Genomic DNA, 27,491 nt, shown 5'->3' with positions numbered 1-27,491 from the left:
ATCTAAGAGTATCTGTTTATATAAATGTGCATAAATATATTATAATATTTATATATAAAATGTATGTGTGTGTGTATATGTATATTTACACACACACACAATAGCCTACGCACATTTATTATATAAACAAAAACTTTTATGTTATATGTCATTAATCGATTAGCACTATATAGCCTATAAATATATATAGGCTATATTCCCCATCATATTTTAAAGTTATTCAATATTTAAATAAAAAGATCATAATGCACACACACACAAAATATATTGTTTCTGAACTAATATATCCATGTGTTTTTTCGTAAGGTGAGACAATTGCTTTACATACTGTATTTGAATGAACTAAACAACTGCAGTTTTTTTCCCTCATTTCTCCTTTTACATTTGCATATATTTACTTGTCTGCTCTTTATTTGTACATTACACTATCACTACACGGCGACAGGCAGATCTTTGTGTTTAATGTTATGAGGGGTTAATGTCAGTTGTAATTTCCATATTTAAATCACAGAGTGAAGAGGCACGACCAGATTTGTCTTCATGTACACTGTAAATAAATGTTAATGTTGGCTTCATTTAGAATACAGGACATCCATCTACATTATCAAGTGTAAAACAACTTGTCTGTCACATTTTATTTGAAATATGTACATGTAAAATACAATCAGAAATGTTATACATATAAACTATATAATACAAGCTAAATATATATATCAGGATATTAATTCATAAAGTGAGATCCCAACACCCAAAGATCCATATTAATATCTAAAATAATAACACAATATAAACAGAAAATATAAAATCATTCAGACATTAAGATCCATTTAATATTGTAAAAAAACTGAAAATACAATCAGAAATTGTATTATCTAATAATACATATATATATAATAGGATATAAATTCCTAAAGTGATGAGAAACCCACCGATCCATATAAATATCTAAAACAATAATACAACTTAATATAAAATCATTCAGACATTAAGATTCATATAATAGTTTATTAAGAATCAGATTGTGATGATAAAATTGTTCTTTTAAAATTATTCTCCCCGCTTGCGCGTTTTTCCTTCCCTCCCTCCCTCCCTCCCTCTCTCTCTCTCTCTCTCTCTCTCTCTCTCTCTCTCTCTCTCTCTCTCTCTCTCTCTCTCTCTCTCTCTCTCTCTCTCTCTCTCTCTCTCTCTCTCTCACACACACACACACACACATCTCCTCCCCCTTTCTCTCGACTCTGCATTTCTCATCAATGAAGCCTCATTTGAATAATGCGCGAGCACTTTGGACCGGAGCCAATCAGCTGTCAGAAGAGCATGATAAATCGCAATGCATTATTGATAATAATAATTACTTTGACATGCGCATTTCTACTCGAGGGGCTAATTTCCCCCAACCTGGAGAATTTCTAAAGGAGAGGGACTAAATAGTCTTACTATTCGCCCCTGATGGTTGTAGGTTACCATGTCGCGGCGCAAGCAGTCCAAACCACAGCATATCAATTCAGACGAGCCCGCTTCGACAGAAAATGGTAAGTCTGAAGCGACAAAAAGTAGTGGGAACTTTGTTTATATTTTTGAGTTCGTGTACTGTACGTTATATGTTTAATTTCATACTCTGAATTATGTACTTAGGCATAAATGGGATCACAAGCCTTTAAATTGACTGGTTTTATGAATGGCTAAATCAACTAAAAAGTTGCTGTATACATCAAATTCGTCATAAATGTGTAAACAAACTTCGGCGACCAACGCGGTTTAATTCAGGTGAAGAAAAGGCGTAGTTTGATTTATTTTTCTTTAGTTTGTTGGTTAATATTTTTTGCTAGTCTAATGTATTTACGAAATCGCTAATATTTATCGACTTTGTGTTTTTTTACATTCTTCCAGTCAGCGGCTTCTTGTTTTCACGTATTTAATGTTGCGTTTTGATGGGTGTAGTTATATTATAGATTGGCTATTGAGAGAATATGTTATGGATAAAATATAAATATAGCCCATGGTTTGTGTTTTTTTTGCTTCGATCAGCTGTATGACTGGCTGATAAATGTAGGGGTTTATTCCAGACTATGCTCATGTGTTTTAATATTTGATGTGGCGTACTGGTATCACTGACCACTGTTAAACAAAGGTGCTCAACAGGTCGGCATGAAATGTGAGTCGCGAACATGCTTGACCACAAAGCAATAAATCCCCCACAGTTTCTTTTGGTCGCATATGGAGAAGTGGATGGGGGATGGAAATGAAGTTGTGTTGCAATGGGGGTGTAAATGTAAACCACATCTACATAACTACATGACATGCCGAAATGTGGTTATTTTGAGAGTAAAGATGGTATAGATGCGTTTAATTGTATATTGACTGAGGCTGATTGGGCTTTATTTGTTTTGTTTGTTTAAAGTTGACTTTAATCTCAGCCAGTTGAGTTGTACAATATTGCATGTGGAATTCTCTCTCAGTTAAGGTACAATCAGTATAACGCTATCAGTAAAGACACATTGTATCCCTTGTACATTGATCAAACGCCCTCTTGTGGTGAGCCGATTTAAAGTGCAGGCGGTACAGTTTTATCCGTTCAACCCTATAAACGCATGGTTTGAAACGATTCATTTTAGGCACAATTTGTTTAAATCAAGTCCTTTTAGCGTTTGATTGTACCGCCACTGATTTTTTTTTTTTTTTTTTTTTTGAAATTTAACATCCAATCAAGACACGCTTTTTGTCCAGTTTTTTAAAAAGTGGATCCTCTTATTAAACTTTTTTAAAAAAAAAAATTTATCAGAGTTCTGTTGGTTTGAGGTGTTTGGTTATCTGCTATCTCTGAAAGCAATGCAATTTTTTTGACCATTTAAAGGGATAGTTCACCCATTTTTCCAAAATTCTGTCATTTACTCACCCCCAAGTTGTTCCAAACCTGCATGAGTTTCTTTCTTCTGCTGAACACAAAAGATGTTTTGAAGAATGTTGGTAACCAAACCATAGTATAGTAAGTCAATTGGCTCCATAAATTGTTTGATTACCCATATTCTTTAAAATATATTTTGTGTTCAGCAGAAGAAATTCATTCATTCAGGTTTGGAACAACTTGAGGGTGAGTAAATGATGAAAGAATTTTCATTTTTGGGTGAACTATCCCTTTAAGTTGTTTGGTGAACAATTAACATGTCCAGTTTCGCTGTCAGAATGTTAACAGGTGGTCTTTCCCATTCATGAGAGATGATGAAATTTGCATTTAACAATGGCTCTGTTAAAAGGACCTCCCTAATGGTGCTGTAGTCTAATTTAATTTGCCTTGCTTTTTCTGCTAGGCTATACAAATTACCGACGGGCTCCTTTTAGACCGTTATCAGCATTCTTTTATAATTCAGTATTAGGACTGCCTAACAACATTTGTATGTTAATTACTTGAACATCAGTTAAGCATATGCTGTGTGTTTATGAGCCATATGCATTTTGTTTGATTGAGAAATGGAAAATCTGTTGGAGGAAGGAGAAGTTAAGTGCTAGTAAACCTCTTTTTATTGGTAAATATTTTCTAGTAAGATTTCGATTTCATTCTGTACATGCTGTAAATGCTGCCATCGTCTGGTGGGACTGCATAACTGAAAAGTTGTATGTGACTGCTTATAATAGCAACTTGAGGTTATCTAATAAGTGTGTTTCTCAATGTTAAGCATCTGTTATGCAAATTAACATATCCAAATGTGCCACTTAATTTGTGATTTCAGAGTATAAATGCTAAATAGAATTAGACTTCTCTGTAAAACTTTAATTAGCAGGGAGTACGTTTAACATTTATATTTGTGTTCCTTATTTACAGTGAATTATTAAAAATAACTCATGTCTTTAACTTTTTTTTCTTTTTTTTTGCTGCAGGGATCTTGCACAGCGGTCAAAGTGAGGAAAATGGCAATGAGGCTAAGAGGCGACGATCAGATGAGACCAGGGTTTGCGACAAATGTTGCGCTGAGTTCTTCGATGAGGCCGAGTTTCTTGAACATGAGAGAAATTGCACCAAGAGTCAGCAGGTAGTGATCATGAAAAATGTTGATCGGAGTGAAGTGCCCTCTGAGTTCTCCCAGCGTTCTCCGGGTAATTTCCTGGGTGATCAGTCTACCAGTAATTTGCATTCAAAGCACAGCACAGGGTCTGATGAAATGATGGAAGGAGAGCTCATGCTCAACCAGGATGACCCCTCAAATCACGATCAAGATGTGTCTGGCAGTCCAGACATGAGGTACTCGGCATCTTCCAAAATGCAAGACTCTAATGTGACTCTTGAGTCCATGCCTGCTACCAAAGTCGCTGTAACACAACACTCATCCAATTCGGCCAATCAGAAGTCTCCACCCCCGCAACCACACCAAGATACCCTTCTTGCAATCCCCATGATCTTGGAGCAGCTGGTCAGTCTCCAGCAGCAGCAACTGCAGCAGATTCAGCTAACTGAGCAGATACGAATGCAGGTGGCAATGATGGCACCTCAGAGTCTCCACTCTGCAGTAGGCGCTGCTGTGGATCCACTGAAAGCACTGGGTGCACATTTATCCCAGCAGCTCTCAGCTGCAGCTGCCCTCATTGGCAAACGCACAGGCTCCCAGAACTTGTCCTTGGAAGCCTTGAAGCAAGCAAAACTACCTCAATCCGCCACCATCCCCACATCCCTTGCTGGAGGTTTGGGCTCAATGCCCTTAAAAGCAGACATTAAAGGACTCCCTGATTTAGCTAGCCGACTTCCAGCGCTGCTTCCGCAATCTCCAGGGGTCATGGGATTACAGAGTCCCTTTAATAGCCTTTCAGCAAGCATGGATCCCTCTAAAAAGGTGAAAAATAAGGTCCCTGTGATGCCAGAGTCAAAAATGGTCTCTGGCGAACACATGCTCAAGCACAAATGCAAGTTCTGTGGTAAAACATTTGGAAATGACAGCGCTCTACAAATCCACTTGCGCTCACACACTGGCGAAAGGCCCTATAAATGTAACATCTGTGGAAACCGTTTCACAACTAAAGGAAACCTCAAAGTGCATTTCCAGAGGCACAAAGAAAAATACCCACACATTAAGATGAATCCACATCCTGTACCAGAACACCTGGACAATATACCAACAAACAATGGCATTCCTTATGGCATGTCTTTGCCCCCCATGGAGGAAAATAATTTTAATGACACCAAACCAGTGCTTGGTATTCCTTCGACAAGTCTCCATCCACCAGTGCTCCAAGCATTCAAGCCCTCATTTGATATTCCAGTAGGTGGGGACATCTACTCCCAGAGGCCGTCTTCATCTGGCAGTGATGGTGCGTCCATTTCTTCCAGCATGTTCGGTCAGGAGATGGCGGGACTGGATCAGAGCAAAGATTCCTCGGATGCGCTGGCTGGATTGCACCACCTAAATGGTAACAGTCTATCTGGTGAAAACGGCTCTGGTACTGCAAAACTTCAGCAAATGGTGGATGGCTTGGACAAGAGGACAAATGACCCCAATGAATGTGTTATTTGCCACCGAGTGCTGAGCTGCCAAAGTTCCCTCAAAATGCATTACCGCACACACACTGGTGAGCGACCATACAAATGCAAAATCTGTGGCAGGGCTTTCTCCACCAAGGGCAACCTTAAAGCTCATTATGGCGTTCATAGGGCCAACACTCCTCTTAAGATGCAACACTCTTGCCCAATTTGTCATAAGAAGTTCACCAACGCAGTCGTCCTCCAGCAGCATATTCGTATGCACATGGGTGGCCAGATTCCCAACACACCTTTGCCAGAGAGTCAGTTTGAAAGTCCTGAAGCACTGGATGCGAGTATAACTGAGGATAAGAACATTGACTCCACTGGGCATGAAGAGAGTATGGAAGAACAAGACTTGGATTTGGACAACCAGGAGAACCTGAACAACTCTACAGAGCCCCAGCCCAACTCCACAGAGCCCCAGCCCCCAGATCAGGCTTTCCAAGGTCCACCATCTATGTTTACAGGCATCGCTGCCCTGGAGAACCACATGAAGAGCCTTACTTCTGCACTGAACCTTCAACGGCAAAGCAGCACCGCTTCAGAGAGCGATAGCGGGCTGAAAGATTCCCCTTCAGGGTCTGGGGAAATGGATTACAAGAATGGCCGTAGTCCGGGTGTGTCAGATTCTGTGTCCTTTCACTCTTTGTCCCCTATAGACGGTCCCCTGAGTAATGGTCCGTCAAAATCCCCAGAATACACGAACCCAGACGATGGTGTTAAATCCAGACCAGACTCTGATGCACCTCAAGATTTTAGTGAAAACAACGGAGCACTGGACTTGACATCAAGTTTTGCTCCAAAACCCATCAAAGAGGAGCCGGGCTTCTCCTTCTCCAATGGCGACTATGGTACGTTTTGTTAATTTCAACATGCTTAACTTTGGTACTGACTGCTCCTCTTGATGTTTTGCCAAATTGATAAATGTGTTCTCTCTTAGGTTCTAGTCAATTATCATTCATGAGGGTGCCTCCAAGTCTGGTCAAACTGGAGATGCAGATCCCTCCTGAGACTCCCATGGGTGTCCACAGCCTGTACAGCTCCCAGCTGCCTCAAGGAGCTGCTACTCCTCCTTCTACTTCAAATGCTCCTCGTCGATCCACCAAGCAACATCTCTGCAACATGTGTGGGAAAAACTTTTCATCTGCCAGTGCCCTGCAAATCCACGAACGCACACACACGGGGGAGAAGCCGTTCGGGTGCACAATTTGTGGCAGGGCTTTCACAACAAAGGGAAACCTTAAGGTAGCGCTGTCTTTGCTTTGACTTTAGGCTTTTTAAGTGATTTAATTGTAAATCAAATGCCCCGTGTATACCGCAGTAAATCTCATGAACTTTTGTTTTGTTTTACAGGTGCATGTTGGGACGCACATGTGGAATAATACAGCAAGGCGAGGTCAGCGCCTCTCATTGGATAACCCGATGGCTTTGATGGCCATGGGCACAGAATCCAAGATGATACCAGACATGCTGCCTCCCCCAAAGGATTTGATTCCCCCACCGATTAGTTTCGACCCATCGGTGTGGAACCAGTACGCTGCTGCCTTCACAAATGGGCTGACCATGAAGACCAATGAGATTTCAGTCATCCAAAATGGCGGCATCCCTCTACCAGGAAGTCTTGCTGGAGGTCCTTTAGTGGGCTCTACTGGGGGAATAACCAAGATGGAGTCCTCTCAGGCGGGCATCCCTGGCACAGTTGCAGAAATGGAAAAGAATGGCTCTGAAAGCCTAGCAAAGTTTCCACATTTTATGGAGGAGGGTAAAGTGAATTAGAAAGTGAAAGGACTACAGACAAATGTTCCCAATCGACAGTCTGCGTTGTGCTTATGGGCCTGCTGAGATGTTAGGAACTGGGCTATTTATTAATTCAGTCCTTAGTTGGTACAATCAATTCATGTGTGTAAGATTGCTTTTAAGAAGTTGCAAATTTACATACCCTTGTTAAATGAGCCTATACCCTAAAACGGGCCATTCCTTCCTTTTTGGACCCTTACATGCTAGCGATTACTTCTAATTGAATCTGATCTAACTACTGTAGTTTTTTTTTCTTCTTCTCCTTTTCTTTCTCTCTCTATTAATATATGCGGGTATTTTGTCAGTTTTGTTTCTAGAAGTTGAATGTAAGTCTTACTTGAAATAGCTTTATTCTGGAGCAGTCTCATTAGTGATAGGACACTCTTTTGAGTTACATTGTGCTCAGCTCTATGACCCTCAGGAGGATCTCTGCCACAGGTGACCCGAGATCTCAATGTTTTAACAGTTAACATCTTGTTCATCTCTGCTTGACTTCTCATGGTCCTGTTCTTAGTTGCGTTCGATTAAAGTTAATTAATCACAAAATGACATCCATGGCATAAATGCCATACAGCAAATGCGCCTGTGGAATTCGTGCCTAGAAAAATGTAATTAATTGACCATTCCACACAATCTACTGAATCTACAGTTTCATTGAGTAGTGAGTAGTTATAGTATAGATGTTTGTTTTGAAACTGGATTTCACTAAGTTATTATGAATTTTTTTATTCTCATAGTTTCTATCTGCGCTTAATACCAAAAATTTCGCTAAGTGCCTGTCTTGGAATTGTTTTATTTTCCCCTTTCTCTCCCGCCCCCCCCCCCCCCATCACAAAAGACACCACAGGATTGTAATAAAAGCCTTTTGGATTTCCTCTTTTATTTAGAACAAAATATGCTGTATTTTTGCATTTAGCTGTAGCCCATTTATTTTGAAAGTGATATAATTGGAGAATTGTTTTCTTGCTTTCAGTGGTCCTTATCAAATATTGCATTGAGTCGCTTTCATTTGAGACCTTTGATAGGAGTTAAAAAGGCCGGTATAATACTGAAATGCCTAATCATTCCTTGCACTTTATTTTTCCTCATTCTGCTAAGATCTGATATAAACCGAGCTTTTGCCATTTATTCTCTGAACTTTGTTTCTTGGACCCATCATTCAGATATCATTTGCTTGCTTGCTGCCGTTTTAGGATCCACTGAGTTTTAGAATTCTGTAAATTTGCCGTTTTTCCATGCATTTTATACCTATGTGCTAAGCAGGCATGCATATCTCGTCCCAGAAGGAGTCAGCAGTCATTCTTATTTCAGGAAAGTCATGGTTTACTACCCAAATGTGTATTGATTGTTGTGGGGACATGTTTAGAGATCGTAGCCATGCATTCTTGGTGAAAGAATGGACTTTTTGTGTGTATGCACGCAGCGTATCTAAACGTAAAAACTTTATGCTGGTCAAATTTCTACCTCATTTAGATGTCTTTTTTTTTTTTTTTGCATTGTGTTTGGAGTTATGGTTGCATTGTGCCCCCATAACCTGCTGATTTCTGTAATATAATGAATGTATCGCCAGACACTTTGCACAACACTTGTTCAGAATAGGCAGACTCCTCCTGTAAATTCTCTTTCTAGTATGCATTTACCAAGTTGTGCCTTTTTTTCCCTACATGTAAAAAAGGTGGTGTCAGATCTTGGTTAAATGGGGTCATGTCTGTATGATTGTTCAAATGTTGAGTCTGTTTTAGGCTTGTTTACAGTGTAGACTTTTTTGTAAATGTTTGCTTTTTGTTTGTTCTCCCTTCCATTCTGATATTTTTGAGAATAAAACCAAGGATAACTTTTCCAAAATGTTGTTGTTTAAATCCACATGCAGTCATTACAGTTTCAGAAAAAAAGACTTGAGGACACCGAGTTGGATAATAGATCAAATATAAGGGATACTTGTCTAAATTGATTCTAATATAAATGCATTTTATTACCATTGTAATTTCCTCTAAATAAGTACTTGTCTGTAGTAAGTAATTTGTTTGCTAATAAGGTGAACTGAGCAAAATAGATGGTCATGGTATCAGATATTTAAAAGTACCGTCTCCATTATCATCTGGTGGATTCCTTTAAGAAACATTTTCTTTTTTCTTTTCTTTTTTTCTTCTAAAGAACACTATCATTCACATTGAAATCATACTGAACTTTGTGTAACGTGGTACTGAATCATTACCATATCCTCCTGGAACCCAGGAATAGACTTTTGTTATATTTTAATGAATTTCTGACACCATACATGTCACAGTGTTACCAAAATACCAAATGTTTGGAGGTTTCACCATGACAACCTCTCCGACATTAATTTAGTGATACAATTATGACTCTTATGGAAAACTATAAAATTTTGTATCATTTTAAATCTAACTAATTTTCAAATTGTCATAAATCATCTCAGGAAAATGTTATGGGGTCTCTAATCAAAATATGACTTTCTGTTATGAAGCAGGGCATTGATTTCATACATGTCCACTGTAGAGGATTTAAATCATGTTTATCAGGCATTCTGGGAGACGCAACAAGTGAATAGGGAAATTAATTCTATATCAATATTCCTATGAAATATTAGATATTATTATGAAAATGTTGCCAATTATTACATTTCTTTTTTCAGCACATGTTGCCCCAAGAACCCAATATGCAAATTAGATACTGTGATGCATTTAATTGAATGTGACTACCCATTTATGGCAATTAAAGTAAAATGGTCAATTCATTCCATTATATCTTTCATAACATAGTTGAGAATCATCTTTATACAAAGTTTAAAAAATCCTGAAACCTAAAAATCTATTGGTGAAAAAAGAAAAACATTACATGTAATTTTTTGTCTTTTTATTTTTAAAACAACTGTCATGCTGTCCACTACAGAGGACATAGCATAACATATGAATACAATATTTTTTCCCCCGTTGGTTTCTTATGCTCTAAACAATTTATCATGTTATTTCACTTTCAAAAAAAACTATTGTTGATGGTACTATGGCACTTTAAAATTTAAAAAGGCAAAAAAAATATATATATATACAGTGCATATAATGGTAGATGCCTACTATTTGAATTGTTTTTGTAAGGGACTATTAAATACATTGTGGTTTATGGATATTGTACTTCTGTGTTAATAGAAGTTACACTTGTCTAGCTTAGATTTTTAGTCAAATTAGTTTATCTAAGCTAAAAACATAAGATATGTGTGGAATGTTAATATGGCATATAGGCTATGCAGAATCTACAGAAAAAGTATTGGCATGTCAGTGAGTCAGCACATACTTATAGCTATAGTTTGAGTAATTTTAAATAAAAAAGAAGGCATAATGATAAACAACTATCTGAAACACGCATGCCAAGGATCTGGAAGTGTCCCATCATCATCATCATCATGCTGGCTTCAAGCGCAGCCCAACCCATCAGCCTCCGCCCTGCGCGCAGGCGACTCCAGCTCCACTGCGGACAACAATGACGGACAACATTCCTCTGCAGCCCGTCCGACACAAAAAACGACATGACAACAAACGGAGAGACGGGTAAGAGCATAACACGACGTTAAATGAACGTGAAATCGCGTCGGCTGGAAAATGGAGGCTTGTTTATGGACGGTGTATGTGAGATAGCATGGTGGCTAACAGCCCAGCTATCCTTAACCCGCAACAAATATGTTGATAACGACATTATATCGCGACGTGACACTAGTAGCTCTTTGTTTATGTTGTATATCATTGAATATTTGCCGTGGAGATGTCGTCTAAGTGAATTTAGCGTCTTGATATTATTGTATATAGAGAGACAAGTGCACATCCTTGTTCCGGGACACAGGTGAATTGTTGTCAATGATGTCACAATATTTCTCCTAAATAAACATTTCTCCTTATGTAGCCCGTAAGACCGCTTGTGAGGATGGTCGAAATTAGGCACATAGACCAAGCCTTGAATGCAATACAATGCTTGGTTATTTATAATGGCCCTTACAAATAAAATCTCCATTGATGCCACTATATTAACGTTACTGCGGTGGCTTTGCCTTAGCAAAAAAAAAAAAAAAAAAAAACCCATCATAGTACCTACCAACATGTTATTTGAACATGTACCATGGTATTCTTTTAAATGTACCATGTAAATACGTCGCACGTACAGCTATTCGCTTGGAAAAAAAGATATATATGTATGTATATATAGTACACTATTATTATAATTCAAAATAATAGTTTTCTGTTGACTATAATTTAGAATGTAATTTATTTTTGTGATGAAAAGCTGAATTTTCAGCATCAATACTCCAGTCTTCAGTGTCACATGAACCTTCAGAAATCATTCTAATATGCTGATTTATTATCAATGTTGGAATTTGTTTTTATAACCTGAGATACTTTTTTTCAGGATTCTTTGATGAATTAAAGGTTAGAAAAGAACAGCATTTATTTAATATAGAAAGCACAGCACAACTGTTACCAACATTGTTAATAACTAAGTATCAAATCAGCTCATTAGAATGATTTCTGAAGGATCATGTGACACTAAGGTAATGATGTTGAAAATTCGGCTTTGCATCACAGAAAAAAAGATTTTTTAAAGTAAATTAAAATAGAAAACCAGTGTTTTAAATTGTAATAATATTTCACAATTTTTCAGTTTTTTTCAGTATTTTTGATCAAATAAATGCAGCCTTGATGAGCATAAGAGACTTCTTTCAAAAACATTAAAAATAGTAATGTTTCCAAACTTTTGACTGGTTCTGCATGCATGTATGTGTGTGTATATGACATACACACACACACACACACACACACACACACATATATATATATATATATATATATATATATATATATATATATACATACTGTATATATATAGTTTTCTATATAAAAGTATGTATAATATATAAAAGTATACAGATAATAATATATATAAATACATGTATGTCTGTAAACTGTCATCTATAAGGAAGTGCAATATCCAATACAAGTCATTCTTGATAAGAGGTTGTTTGATGAAGGTGTTGGTAGGAGGCAGATGGTGAAAGCTAATATTTACTGACACGGTTTTGTTGCTTGCTTGAAAATATTTCTGTGGCTGCAGTGAAATTCCAGTATCTGTATGTGAAGTTTCTTTCTATTAAAGGGTCACAAAGTACTGGCTAATACATTTCCATATTAATTGAAGTGCTTTGTGAAACATACCACATGTAATGTCGTTGTATATTTAGGTGCTGCCCATGGTCCAGATGCTGCGGAGGGGGAGATTTCCGTCCGCGGACCGTGTGGTTGGGCCATCCGGAAAAAAGAGAGCAGAGATACCCAAGAAATGTCATAAACAACCAGAAATACAATTTCTTCACCTTCCTGCCTGGGGTAAGTGACTACAAATGCTCAGAGAGAAGTTGGTTTTAACCACCAGAGTCATTTAGGAACGTGTTGAGCAATGCTTTATGTTGCTCAACGTGTTCTTTAATTGCTCTGGTGGTTAACAGAGTTGCCCATGACACATTGATTGAGGCTGATATTGTAGGATTTTCTTAGTTTTCTTCCCTGAATTTCCTTTTGAAAAACTCCTAAATCCAACTGTTAAAACTTTTACAAATCTTGCTTGATTTTTATCAATGTCATTCTTTCATAAAAGTCTTTAATTTTGACTTTGACCAGGAAGGAACCATCTAGTCACATCCTAGCAACCACCCAGAACTCCCTAGCAACCATAGAACACCTTAGCATCAGTAGCTGCTTTTCCACGGTCGGGCCAAACGGTTCTTATTTTACCATGGCAACGACTGACGCATATGTATTACGTTCCAAAGTGCTCCGTTATCAGCCACACAGTGGAAAATGAAACCATATATCCGTACCGGCTGGCCTGAATTGGCATGGAATGGAACGGATAAGCAAAGAGAGCTCTTTAGGCCCGACGGTGGAAAAGCGGCTAGAGTACACTCTAAAAAATGCTGGGTTGTTTCAACTAAAAATATGGAGAAATCCAGCTTTTGGGGTAATTTTTTTTTAATTACATTTTTAACCCAACGTTTGGGTTTGTACATATTTGACCCAAAATTGGGTTAAAACAATCCAGCATTTTTTAGAGTGTAGCAATGCTTTGCCCACTATTCAATACACCCTAACACAGGAGAGTCCAAACTCGTTTCTGGAGGGCCACTGTCCTGCAGAGTTTAGCTTCAACTTGCCTCAACAAACCTCTCTGGAAGTTTCTAGAATGCCTATTAAGAGCTTGGGTGTGTCTCTACTCTCTAGCCTCCTAGCTCGTGAATCAGTGTATCATGTTCATGTATTCAGGCACTGGTAAGGACAGTAAAGACCTGGCTCACTACACATTTGGACACTGATGACTCTTATTTCCGGCGACGTGACAACGTCCTCATTGTACAACATCACTACTGATATTTATGATATGAACAACAGCAGAACTGATATCTTTCTGACATTACTTAACCCGTTTAATCCCAAATTTTTTCTTGCAACTTGAGTACATCCATTTTACTCCTTAGACCTCCATAACACTCAAACATTATGCCTTTTTTGATTTTATGTTGGTTAAGTTAGTAAAATATTAGGTTTTATACTCGGTCACAATAGTGACCGGTGGGAAACAACATAGTCAGAATTCATTCAAATTCTTCAATTAGACCTATTGACACAATTTATTCCAAGACATCCAATATCTCGTTTTGTCATTTCGTGAAGAAGGCTTAGTGAGGTGAAAAGGTTGTCATGTACAAAGTTACACCCTGGAGGAACTTCTGCTTGTTCGGCTAGACCCGTATGGGCTAGACCATGACTACACTTGGGCCCTGTCCTAGGCCAGTTTCAGGGAGATGTGTGTGTTCACTCATTCAGTGCACTGAAGATGGGCCGTACGTTGTAGAAAGGGTTGTTTGTGGTCATGTGTGGGGCACACCAATTGGTTCTCATGAACATCTGCCCAATCCTCCAGATAGTTCACCTCTGCATCGCCATTCAATAGTCTACTTGGCAAAGGGGCTGTTTCACCCTGGTACTCCCTATCTGAGCCATCACTATCACAGTCACTTTCAATTTGGGGTTGGGGGTTGGGGGAAGGGGGTCACGTACGTCAAGAAGGTCCAGCACATTGACCGTTTCTGGGACACTCATCACTACACTGAACAAAATTATAAACGCAATACTTTTGTTTTTGCCCCCATTTTTCATGAGCTGAACTCAAAGATCTAAGACCTTTTCTATGTACACAAAAGGCCTATTTCTCTCAAATATTCTTCACAAATCTGTCTAAATCTGTGTCAGTGAGGACTTCTCTTTTGCCAAGATCATCCATCCCCCTCACAGGTGTGGCATGTTCAGTGTAGGATTGCCAAAACCTGCCAATACCTCTGTTTTCAATTGAAGCACTGTGTTATACTACCGGTCACAATTGTGACCGTAAACAAATTTACAAGTCTTACGAGCAAAATATATATGCAGGAGTATAATTCTCAAAATATATCAGTAGTAGACCCTTTAAAGATTATAGGTACAAAATATGATAGTTCTATTTGTAAATTAAGATGTTTTATATACTACTTTTTGTAGTAGTCTGAGGAAGACATCTTCTTCTAGATGTGCAAGCAGGAAGTGAACTGATCTGGTCATGTGACCTTTCACACTAGTCACATGACATTAATTGATTTTAATCAAGACAATCTATTTTGTCATTTAAAAGTTGAATTTCTTGCCCAAAGTCAATAAAAACATTTTTAGAGCTTCCAGAAATAAGTAAAAAGCTGCGGTCACAATTGTGACCGGTGGGATTAAACGGGTGCTTGTTGCTATACATGCAACATTTCAGCCATAAATAAGTTATAAATGTTAGCTAGATTATGTCCATTACATGTCTAGCGATGTATGTTTAAGCTGAAATATAAAAAAATAATGGTATTTTAGAAACATCTATTGCATGGCTCACGTGATTTATGTTACGTGCTTCAGAACATAATTAGCATCAATGCTCCTTGGTTCTCATGGTGCATTGTGGGACTTTTTAGGGAGCGAACGTTTCAGTGCACTGGAAGGATTTTGCGATCGAGTCAGCTCTTAAAATGGCCGACTCCCTGATCAGTGCGCTGACTACTGAACTCGGGAGCTGATTGAGACACAGCCCATGATTAGCTGGTTCTGGTGTGTTTAATTAGGGTTGAAGCTAAACTCTGCAGGACTGTGGCCCTCCAGGAGCAGGATTGGACACCTCTGCCCTAGCATCTTGGTGGCGAATTTTGCACAAACACCACTTGCATTTCAGTGCAGAAAATGTAAAAATCTGTTTACTCATGCCATGCCGAGCTCCACCAGTTTAAAAACAACCTTGACCAGATTCCTGTATGGAAAAAATATTTTTTGCATTGCAAATGCCTTCTGGTTATTTTGAATGATTTGAAGGACAAATGATAATCAGAGTTCAATTCTGAATGTTTTGTAAATGAGTAGAACTCTGCTGCCATATAGCAAAAAGCAAACAGCGAGGTGGTTTAATGTAAACACTTTAAGCTCTCGGATCGTCAAGACAAATGCCATTCTAGCTGAACAATGGTTGCTAATGTAGCCTACATGTGTTTCATAGTTAATGAAAATATGTTGAATAATTGAATCTGAAAACGTTTGCACGAAAACACCCTAATATCACTTACAACAGAGTATGCCATTTTCTTTCTTAAAAATATAAATTGATATTTTTATTCAACAAGTACATATTAAACTAATCAAAAGTGGCAGTAAAGGATATTTATAATGTTACACAAGATTTCAATTTCAAATATATGCTGTTCTTTTCAAAATTTCTATTCAATAAAGCATCCTGAAAACAATGCATCACGATTTCGACAAAAATATGAAGCGGCACTTCAACATTGATAATAATGAGAAATATTTTTTGAGCAGCAAATCATCATATTTGAATGATTTCTGAAGGATCATGTGACTCTGAAGACTGGAGTAATGATGCTGAAAATCCAGCTTTGATCACAGGAATAAATAGCAGTTTACAATATATTAAAATAGTAAACACTCATTTTGAATTGTAATAATATTTCACAATATTACTGTTTTTACTGTATTTTTGATCCAATTAATGCCTTGTTGAGCATTAGAGACTTTAAAAAAAAAAACGTACTAACACCAAACTTTAGAACGGTAGTGTATGAATCTTCAGTACCATGGTACATATCGTAGTACAATCACTTTTACCAAGTTTTGTTCAAACTTTGAGCTGTAAAACAATATCATATCTGGTTTAAAATGTAAATATATTTGTAGCAGTTCACAGGTGCTGTTATTTTACTCATCGTCACGTGTTTGTGTTTATAGGTGTTATTTAACCAGTTCAAATACTTCTTCAACCTGTACTTTCTGCTGCTGGCCTGCTCACAGTTTGTGAATGAGCTCAGATTAGGGGCTCTGTACACATACTGGGTTCCTCTGGTGAGTCACAATACAGTTTTGTTATGATATACACTCACCGGCCACTTTATTAGGTACACCTGTCCAACTGCTCGTTAACACTTAATTTCTAAGCAGCCAATCACATGGCGGCAACTCAGTGCATTTAGGCATGTAGACATGGTCAAGACAATCTCCTGCAGTTCAAACCGAGCATCAGTATGGGGAAGAAAGGTGATTTGAGTGACTTTGAACGTGGCATGATTGTTGGTGCCAGAAGGGCTGGTCTGAGTATTTCAGAAACTGCTAATCTACTGGGATTTTCACGCACAACCATCTCTAGGGTTTACAGAGAATGGTCCGAAAAAGAAAAAACATCCAGTGAGCGGCAGTTCTGTGGGCGGAAATGCCTTGTTGATGCCAGAGGTCAGAGGAGAATGGCCAGACTGGTTCGAGCTGATAGAAGGGCAACAGTGACTGAAATAACCACTCGTTACAACCGAGGTATGCAGCAAAGCATTTGTGAAGCCACAACACGCACAACCTTGAGGCGGATGGGCTACAACAGCAGAAGACTCCACCGGGTACCACTCATCTCCACTACAAATAGGAAAAAGAGGCTACAATTTGCAAGAGCTCACCAAAATTGAACAGTTGAAGACTGGAAAAATGTTGCCTGGTCTGATGAGTCTCGATTTCTGTTGAGACATTCAGATGTTAGAGTCAGAATTTGGCGTAAACAGAATGAGAACATGGAAGCATCATGCCTTGTTACCACTGTGCAGGCTGGTGGTGGTGGTGTAATGGTGTGGGGGATGTTTTCCTGGCACACTTTAGGCCCCTTAGTGCCAATTGGGCATCGTTTAAATGCCACGGCCTACCTGAGCATTGTTTCTGACCATGTCCATCCCTTTATGGCCACCATGTACCCATCCTCTGATGGCTACTTCCACCATGTCACAAAGCTCTTATCATTTCAAATTGGTTTCTTGAACATGACAATGAGTTCACTGTACTAAAATGGCCTCCACAGTCACCAGATCTCAACCCAATAGAGCATCTTTGGGATGTGGTGGAACGGGAGATTCGCATCATGGATGTGCAGCCGACAAATCTGCGGCAACTGTGTGATGCCATCATGTCAATATGGACCAAACTCCCTGAGGAATGCTTCCAGCACCTTGTTGAATCTATGCCACGAAGAATTGAGGCAGTTCTGAAGGCAAAAGGGGGTCCAACCCGTTACTAGCATGGGGTACCTAATAAAGTGGCCGGTGAGTGTATAGGCCTAATACTAATGTTCACACAGTCAAATTGTAATACGTTTTTCTGCATTTTTTCCATCAGGGGTTTGTTTTGATTATTACGATCGTGAGGGAAGCCGTTGAGGAGATACGATGTTTCCTACGAGACAAAGAGGTCAATTCACAGATCTACAGCAAACTCTCCACAAGAGGTGAGCTATTGTTTCCAATGATAAAGCACGTTGTGTGTCAATGAGTTTGTGGTGTTTTTACGTAGATTTTTTGGGATGGTTTGATTGTATGATATTGTATGAAGCTGATTCCTTATGCATAGATTTGTTAATTAAATGTTGTGAAGTGAGCAATCAGCTGGAGAGGATTATTTGTTGGTTTTGTATATTTGTACGTTCAAGTTTTATTGTTTGGTGTAGATTTGAATGTGAATTGTTGATTCCTTATGCAAGGATTTGTTATGTAAATGTGTTGCGATAAGCATTGAATTAAAGGTTTTTGTTTTTTGTTGTAGACCTAAATGGCTTTTAAGTTGATTCAGTGTGGATGGATTTGTAATATAGGCCTAAATGTGTTACAAATAGAGCTGGTCGATTATGGCAAAAATCATAATTACGATTATTTTGCTCAATATTGAAATCACAATTATTTAACAAGATTATTGATGGGTGATATAATCAAAGTCATCATATGAGTCATTTTAAATGTCAATGAAATTTCACAATTATCAATACTTCAGCAAAAACTAATATTAGGTTAATTAATGTAAGTAGAAGTCCTCAAAACCATTAAAGAAGACTAGTAAACAGTCAGCAAAACAGTAAGAACAAAGAAACTGATTACAGACAAAATGAAATAAACAGTGGTTTAGGTTTTTCAGGAAGATGTACTAACAGTGGCATTCAGCTTAAGTAATAGCCTACAACAGAAATGTAAGTAATCAAATGTAAAATAGCACTGCTGTATACATTAAAAATAGACTAATCCTTATTAAAACTACAGTTTATTCATTCAAGAGCAGTGAGTGGTTTTATCTTTCTCATTTGATTATCATTAATGACAGACCGCAGCAGGTTAATTAGGCAGCTGTCACTTTAAGAGCTCCTGCACAGATCCAATAAACTGTTACACACGTGCTCTTTCTCAGTTTACATTCACTTAAGACATAACCGATTTTTTTTTTTTACAAGTTTACCAAAAGCATTTCGACATATTTGTGTCTAGGCTATCTGACCGTTTAGGCGCATATCTGAAGCCCACAATATACTTTTCTTATGTGTGTTCCGCCCCGTCTCGGAGCGCACGCACAGGAGGCCGCCTAGGGAACAATATCTCTTTTGCGGCTTAATACGCTTTTAATAACACTGTTTATTATCAAACATGTCCTGCAGTTTAGCAATAGTAGACTGCATTTTACAATACTCACTTATTTGACTGATTTGCAGCAGCATAATAATCGTTTTATCTTGATTATCTTGTTTTCATAATCGTTGCAATCCAAAATTGAAAAATCAATTACGATTAATCGCACAGCCCTAGTTGCAAATATTTCGTATTTCAGTAGTCGGGACCAATTAGTAAAATTTCACGGTTCTTGGTAACCAATTTCGCTACCAGAGCAAAAACTATTGTATTAAGTAGCCTACTTAAAAAAATGTTGTCCTGTTTTTTTCTCATCCGTTGGAAATCCGTCGCAGTTTATTCAATTGCGCATTCAAATACAGTTGTCAATCCAGACTCTTTGCAGTGTACTTGGCAGCATAAACAACTAAACTTGTATTCAGATTGTCAATGGGTAATACACAGAAAGCAATGAATTCTGCACTCTAGCAAAAATATACTTTGTAACCAACCAAAATTGTAGCCACAACCAGCCACTTTGTTGGTTATAATAAAAGATTTGCGAGTCGGTGGCTCACGTTGAATAAAACAAGACCTTGTGTGTTTTCTCAGCTGTGTTAAGTGGATTCTTCTGACTAACTTACTGACTAGCACCTCTGATTGGCCATTGCGTTCACGCTCAACAGATATGATTGTGTGATTGCTTTATCAGTGCGCACAAGATGCGATGAGCCTTGGTCAATGAAAGCTGCAATGGAGTGTGTGTTGTAAATGGAATAAAAACATTTGCTCACTTTAAGAAATTGTGCAATTAGTTAAAGATAGGGTTTTGTGTGGGGTAGGGGATTTCTTTTATTTTTGTAGTATGAATGTAGAAAGTCAATTAAAAGTCATTTGTGAACTTTTCCATGTAATTGCTGTCATTGAAATGTCTATGAAATGGGAAAAAAACAGCAACAATATGGTGGCTTTCTTTTGTTTAGATGAGGCTTGCTAAAGTATGCAGATGCATCAGCAATAAAGCAGACTGCAGTTTGTCTTTAATTTGTAGTAGGGATGTAAATTGTATCATATACTGGGGGATGAAAAGCATCTGACAATAAAAAAGGAAGAGAACCTCCTGTCGTTTCCATCACACGCCTTCCTTTGATGTGGCAGGCTCTCTTCTCTCATAAACTCAGTGTATGCGCGCTCAGCACTAACGGCCTCCATATAAAGCTCATGGAACAGAGCTGGGGCATTTGCTAGCTACCTGGGAGGGCTTCTGATTGCCCTGCCCAGACCAACAGGGACGAAAAACATCAAAGTTCATCATATTTAAACTGGCCCTCAACTCGTTTTTTAATAGACTCACACCATTAAATCTGGGTGTGGGATTTATGGTTGCAGGTCACACCTTCCGGAGCAGAACACTAGTTTTTCCTGGTTTCTGGATGTTAAAAATTTAACCTGTAGGGGCGTGACCTAAGCCATACTCATGTTTCTTCTTCTTCAAAAAAAAAAATTGATTGAAAGATTATTCAAAACCAAATTTGTATGTAAAATAAATCTGCAACAATATAGCATTGAAACTTAAATGCAATAAAAGTGTCCTTTCATTTCCAAAAAAATGCACATATACATATGTGCTAATGCCTTACATATGCATTGGTAAAGGTCTCCACAGGGGTTAAAGGTCCCTGACCTTTTCCAAACAATTTTAGCTGTGCATTTTCAATGGAATGAGAGATCGTTCTCACAGCACTCTTGTAAAGCCGTATAGGAGGGTATTGTTCAAAAACAAATGGAAATCTAATATGCACTCAGAGCTTTTGAAAAATCTGAATGGGGACTTAAAGAAGGCTTACATATTTGAATCTTCACTGGAGGTTTGCAATGAAATATGCAGATTTACGACCAATGGTGAAACCTCCAATAGTTGAACAGATGTTTTCTTTTTCTTTTTTCTTTTACATTGATTCCTATTATGCAATTTTCAATTGGGGGATTATACAACTTTTCTGATTCACAATGTATGAGGAATCAACAGAATTCTCACAGTCATGGAAAACCTGGAAATATCAGGATATCTTTGAAAGATTTCTAGCTATGCATTTGGCTGTAGTTTCCAGGGTATTTTCAGTTTGGGCATTGCTGTTGTTCAATATTGTTTTTAAATGTTTAAAAAGATCATTGTTATGCATCAGCCACAATTATCACACTTTTTTTTTATTATTATTGAAATGCATCAGTCTGATTTTCTCTTTATCTCTCTCCGCAGGAACTGTGAAGGTGAAAAGTAGTGGAATCCAGGTTGGAGATCTTATCATTGTTGAAAAGGTTGGTTTGCTAATCAGCTCGGTCATTGTTAGGAATCTGAAGATCTTTTGACAAATGGCATCTCATACCTCTCAATGCTTTAGCTGTTTACCTTCCCTTGAGATTAGGGCAATTCGACCCCCGAGTGGGGCAGTAAGACATAACAAGCTTTATATGCATATGTAAAATGAAAATAGTTCTTCGGTGCTCCTTTTCAAAAGGAAATTTTAAGTTTTCACATTAGAGCTATTTGGTAACAGATCTAAAGATCCAACCTAGAACATTCCTATTGTATTTATTTATTTATTTATTAAACTAACCAATGGATCAAAAAGCTCTATGATGTATTTAATGCTGAAAAGAGCTGTCAATCATTTTGAATGACTGAAGCATGTGACCCGAGGCCAGTGGTTGGTTATTAGTAATCCTGCCTAATTCCACTCTGGTATTTAGTGTTGCCTTTTGTTCAACTGTTGCCTTTTTTCCATGCGGACTGAAGCCTATTGTAAGGAACTGGTTTCCCTCTACAAAGTCTGAGAACATGAAATTTGAGACAGGTCCGCAGTCTCCAATTACCCACCAGGCCCAATTTTCTTAAAAATGTTGATTTTACACAGAAAGACGACTCACACATGCTGCGCTCAATCTGGTTTTGTTAAAAAAACAACCAAACATTTATTAGTCAAGTTAATGTGTGAATCTTATGAAAGATCACATTCTTACCCTAAGAAAAAACACATTGCAACGGGGTGCTTGATTGTCATGAATAATACAAAAAAAATATATTTTCTTCAATATAATGTCTTTTTTTTTATTTTTGGGGTTTTGAAGTACTTGAATTATTCCGACTTGATAAATCAAATATGTCAGCAGCTTTCTGGCAGTTTCTGGCAAGCGTTGTGTTTCACCAGAACCTTGCTGTAATATGTTTGATCTTCTAACCCTAATCTGCGTAAAATCCAATTGGGTTTAATATTTAGAGGTTGCATGTGGGTTATGGGTTACATATAGTAAAAGCCTAATTGATTAAAAGCGTAGCCCGCGTTTAAGATACCGGTGTCACGTCCGATGTTTTGAAACATCTGCCGAGTTTAATAGCGTTGCGAATTCATCTTCTAATAACTACAAACAGAGCAGGGAGTGAAGCGAGGGTCACGCCGAGTGGAACTGGCGGTCAGAGCTGCCACAGTGGCACCACCCAATGATTTGCTGCGGGCCGTACTGGTAATTGAGTAGATTAAAGCCAAACAGAACTTATACAACTAAACCAAGGTGACTGCTGCTGACGACATACTTGAGTTTGGGTCTTTACTTTTTATCTTTTACCTTGTTTTTCTCTTTCTCTTCCTCCCCCCAATCCCTATCTCTCCCTCCAAACTCTTTATAGAATCAGCGTGTTCCTGCTGACATGATCTTCCTAAGGACCTCTGAAAGAAATGGTAAACATCTGTCGGTCATTCATCCAAACTTCCCAAACAAAAGCGCAGGGGAAATGACATGGCCGCGAGGGCAACTACATGTAGATGGAGGGATTAGCCTAAACCTCGGACATTTAATGAGCTACGCTGAAATTGCCCAGAAAGATGGCATGCATTGCGATTTTTCAAATTCTCTTTAACACACTGACTGCTTTAGATTAGGGTGACCAGATGTCTCTGTTTCCCGTGGCATGTACGTGCTTGTTTAAAAAAAACGTAATTTCATCTTTGTTTTTAGTTTTTGAAAAAAGAATAAGAAACTCTTTAAACAAAAGACAATTATAAAAAGTCACAAACAAACTGAACAGAACATTTTATATGTTACATTGGTCACACTTTAGTTTAGGGTCCAATTCTCACTATTAACTACGACTTGTGCCTCAAAAAACTCCTAATTACTGCTTATTAATAGTTAGTAAGGTAGATGTTAAGTTTAGGTATTGGGTAGGATTAAGGGATGTAGAATATGGTCATGCAGAATAAGGCATTAATATGTGCTTTATAAGTACTAATAAACAGGCAATATTCTAGTAACTAGTTAATAGTGAGAATTGGAAAGTGTTACCATTACATTTTATATTTATATAGTTAAAAAGACACCATAATTATTACTTATCAGTTTCTCGTTAATTTATTCCATTAAATCCATTTAGATAATACACATTATCAATTTAATTTGACATTATTGTCGACAGACATTCATTTAATAAGTTTGCGGTTGACTAAATATAATTTAGAGTAGCATGAGAGTATGATATTCCATACTTCATCACTGTACTACATTTATCTTGGTCACAAAACTGATAACTTTGTCTCTATTATTTAATTCATTTCACATTGATGTATTGAGTTTGAAACGAGAAATATCCCTGGTTGTCATTACAGAAATCTGATCACCTTCCTGTTGATCCTGTGTTTGGACTGATGCTATCTTGATTGACATTCTTTTTGTCTTTCAAATTTCAAGGCAGCCATGAGGAAAATCAAGCCATGCAAAGTAGCTCAGAAAACTGAAGAAATAGACACGGCAAACAAATTTAAATTGCCATCAGGAGTGAAAAAAGACTATGTTTCCTCTGAATAAGAAAGTGGAGGAAAGTATTTAGATGTAGTCATATTCTAGATGGTTGCTTGCTAAATAGTTTTACATTGTTTATGATACAAGTTTTTAGTCAACATGTTTTTTAGGGATTTGGAAAAATTTGTAAGTACTAATTGGTCTAAATAGATCCGATAAACATTTTTTGATCACTGGTCGTGCTGGAATTCCGCCTGGCTGAGATTTCCTTGTTTCGGGGGGTGGAAGTTGCCAGTAGTAGTTGATGTGTTATTTTTACGGGAAGGGAAGCATTGTTATCTGCCCCGCAGATGGACACCATTAGGCAATTATTAAGAGTCCAGGGTTGAATGGCAGAGCGACATGTCTTTAAATGAGTGGGGGTGGGTGGCATGTCCTAATAGCAGTACTAGCTTTAGGCTTACTGGAGTGGTTTGCCTGACTAGCAGTTTAGTTTTGGCGGCTCAAACACATTTCATTAAAGGTGTATGATCTTAGGCGCTGCATGCGGTGTGTATTAAATAAGTTATTCAGTAAAACAGAGTTACAAATATTACATCACACTGCCCTTCGGAGTTCACCAGTAAGACATTACAATGCATTCTTCTGTTTTAAAACGTGTTAAGGAACAATGATTAGGAATATTATACCAAAAACTGACTTTTGGTCAATCCTAAAAGATTTAGACACTGATTTTTGTCCTAAAGGCTCCTGTTTTCTGAGGACTGATCAGTTGGATGGAGAGACCGATTGGAAACTACGCCTCCCTGTGGCCTGTACGCAGAGACTCCCCACTGCTGCTGTGAGTCAATCACCCATGATTCAGTTGTTTCATATAAAAATTACACTCTTTTTTTTGCAGGGAAAAGTATGTTAGACCTTCTTTACCTGGAATGAGTTCATCATACAATTTGATCGGGGGCCGGTTGCATAAACTGCTTAGAATAAACTATATTATCTTTACATAATGTTGGATATATAAGTATGTCCAACTTTTTTCTGCTTGCTATACTCATGTGAAGCAATATATAGCAAATCTCATCTGCCTGTGTCGTCGCAAAATGTATATTATTGCACAGGTCCAATCTGCTAAATGCAACTATAAAGCATGAAGATATTCAGATATTATAATATTTACATGGTTTTCTGTAAAGCTGCTTTGAAACGGTGTGTTATGTGAAAAGTGCTTTACAAATAAATTTGACTTAGTTAATTTTGAATGCTATTTGATGTTGTCATGAACCATTTCTTTAAGCCTCTTTATATGTTCCCTCAGGATCTACTGCAGATCAGGTCATTTGTTTATGCTGAAGAACCGAACATTGACATCCATAACTTCATCGGTACCTTCACTAGAGTGAGTACATGTCATTGCTAGAGTATAGCGGCGTCAGAGGAGTTGCATTTTTTGAGACCTGGCAAAACCCACATTGCTTGACAAGCTTTTTTGTGTTTTACATCTGACAGGAAGACGGAGACCCTCCAGTCAATGAAAGTCTGAGCATTGAAAACACTCTTTGGGCGAGCACTGTCATTGCTTCTGGTAACCGACAGAAAATCATTTCTAAATTATGTACTAGTATATCAAATAGGGGTGTGCGATATGTACCGTTTACAATAATATCGTAATTATTGTATTAATTATATGTCACTTACTTTGCAAAAAACAAACTATAAAATAATTTTACATTTTGAATTGCGTTTTAGACACATTTAAGTGTTTTCTGCTTTTGCTTTATTTTCAACAAAATATACTGTGTACATTTTTTTTTGTCAAATTAGTTTAATGCATGATTCAATAACTATGTTTCCATCCAAAGTTACAAATTTAATTAATGAGTAAAATTGAAATATCGCATAAAACATTTGCTAATAAAGCATCGTTTCCATCCCATGTGTTGAAGAGAACAAAATCACCACTTCCATTTTTGTTACAGTTTTTTTTTGCACTAATTAAATTTTTTCCTACATAATGACTTTTTTTTTGTGTGTGTGTGCGATGACCCAAAATTTGCATAAAAATAGGTGAATGGAAACAATCATTTGAATGATTGACTCACTGTCAATGCTGTGAACTAACCACCGCAAGAATGAAGAATATGAAGCCTTGGGAGTCTAATTCTCACTATCGACAAAATACCAGAAAACATCAAGAAATAATTTTTCTGTCAATATCGCACACCCCTAATCTCAAAGTGGCTTAATGATTCTCAGCCATCTTATAATGTGCAAAATGGCACCACTCCGTCTTTAAAGCTGAGAGAAGCTTGTTGGATAATCCTCAGAAATGTTTTGTCCTCTAATTCAAGGCACAGTGGTTGGGGTGGTGATTTACACCGGTAAAGAGCTGCGGAGTGTAATGAACACCTCCAACCCAAGACATAAGGTAAAATTAGCAGTATCATAAAGTCAACTAAATCTCAAGACAAATAAGTGTTGTCCCACTCATTCTGTATGTGACGTGCTGTTGCAGATTGGCCTGTTTGACCTGGAAGTGAACTGTCTGACGAAGATCCTGTTTGGTGCTCTGGTGGTGGTGTCACTGGTCATGGTGGCTCTGCAGCACTTCGCTGGTCGCTGGTATCTCCAGATCTTCCGCTTCCTTCTGCTCTTCTCCAACATCGTCCCTATCAGGTGAAAGTTTATTCTCCTTCTCTGTGAAATCTAAAGCTGTTTCGTTCAGTTTGACTCACAAGTTTGGACAATTTGAAGGTTTTGTAAGTGCATTTAGATGTGTTTGTAATCAGATTGTAGTTTGATTTCTCACATATACTGAATATCTTGTAATGCTTGATATGATGATTATTAAATGGTATCAACCAGAAATTTGAATACATATTGGCATCATATCTATGCATTGGCCTTTCAACAGTCCTCATATTGGTGACACACGTTTGAATCTAGTTTCCTGATCCCATCCCTCCATAATGTCCTGTTCTCTCTCCTAAAAGTGGTAAAAGGCCACTCATTAAAATTATTTAGTAAATTATTACTTATTTTGCTTTATTTCCAGTTTGCGTGTGAATTTAGACATGGGCAAAATGGTGTTCAGTTGGATGATTAAGAAGGACTCTAAAATCCCGGGGACTGTGGTTCGAGCCAGCACCATACCAGAGCAGCTGGGCCGGATCTCTTATCTGCTCACAGACAAAACTGGTATGATTTCCTTTTCGGCTTGCCAAAGCCTTGCAGTGACCTGAGACATATTACAAAGCTTGAATGTCATGTATGTAATTACAGAGCTTTAAAGTTGGCATGAAACGGAAGTTGCGATAATCTTTTCTTCCATATTGTGACGTATATCAGAGAGAAACGACTACTTGAACA

The 27,491-nt window shown here is 37.8% G+C and overlaps 2 protein-coding genes across 2 annotated transcripts in view; both read left to right on the top strand.

The window, feature by feature from the left end:
* The first annotated feature begins 1,268 nt into the window (after window positions 1-1,268).
* On the top strand, window positions 1,269-8,690 carry sall4 (spalt-like transcription factor 4). Its single transcript, XM_056241261.1, has 4 exons — window positions 1,269-1,529; window positions 3,874-6,357; window positions 6,447-6,751; window positions 6,860-8,690. Exons 1-4 carry the CDS (start codon window positions 1,463-1,465, stop codon window positions 7,280-7,282), a joined length of 3,279 nt encoding a protein of 1,092 aa, XP_056097236.1. The 5' UTR covers window positions 1,269-1,462; the 3' UTR covers window positions 7,283-8,690.
* A 2,044-nt stretch (window positions 8,691-10,734) lies between these two features.
* LOC130076244 (probable phospholipid-transporting ATPase IIA) overlaps window positions 10,735-27,491 on the top strand; it is a 52,782-nt gene continuing 36,025 nt past the window's right edge. The window contains exons 1-12 of the mRNA XM_056241262.1: window positions 10,735-10,866; window positions 12,546-12,690; window positions 16,663-16,776; window positions 18,082-18,190; window positions 21,592-21,650; window positions 23,017-23,068; window positions 24,872-24,966; window positions 25,441-25,521; window positions 25,632-25,707; window positions 26,474-26,550; window positions 26,638-26,798; window positions 27,178-27,320. Coding sequence (XP_056097237.1) covers window positions 10,799-10,866; window positions 12,546-12,690; window positions 16,663-16,776; window positions 18,082-18,190; window positions 21,592-21,650; window positions 23,017-23,068; window positions 24,872-24,966; window positions 25,441-25,521; window positions 25,632-25,707; window positions 26,474-26,550; window positions 26,638-26,798; window positions 27,178-27,320 — 1,180 coding nt within the window. The 5' untranslated portion in view covers window positions 10,735-10,798. The remainder of the gene's footprint in view (window positions 10,867-12,545; window positions 12,691-16,662; window positions 16,777-18,081; window positions 18,191-21,591; window positions 21,651-23,016; window positions 23,069-24,871; window positions 24,967-25,440; window positions 25,522-25,631; window positions 25,708-26,473; window positions 26,551-26,637; window positions 26,799-27,177; window positions 27,321-27,491) is intronic.

This window comes from Rhinichthys klamathensis, unplaced genomic scaffold (genome assembly GCF_029890125.1).
Source record: "Rhinichthys klamathensis goyatoka isolate OS25496 unplaced genomic scaffold, OSU_Roscu_1.1 h1tg000635l_1, whole genome shotgun sequence".
In the NCBI taxonomy this organism is placed as follows: Eukaryota; Metazoa; Chordata; class Actinopteri; order Cypriniformes; family Leuciscidae; genus Rhinichthys; species Rhinichthys klamathensis.
The sequence above is the reverse complement of the archived record's forward strand: the minus strand, read 5'-3'. Positions and strand labels throughout refer to the sequence as shown.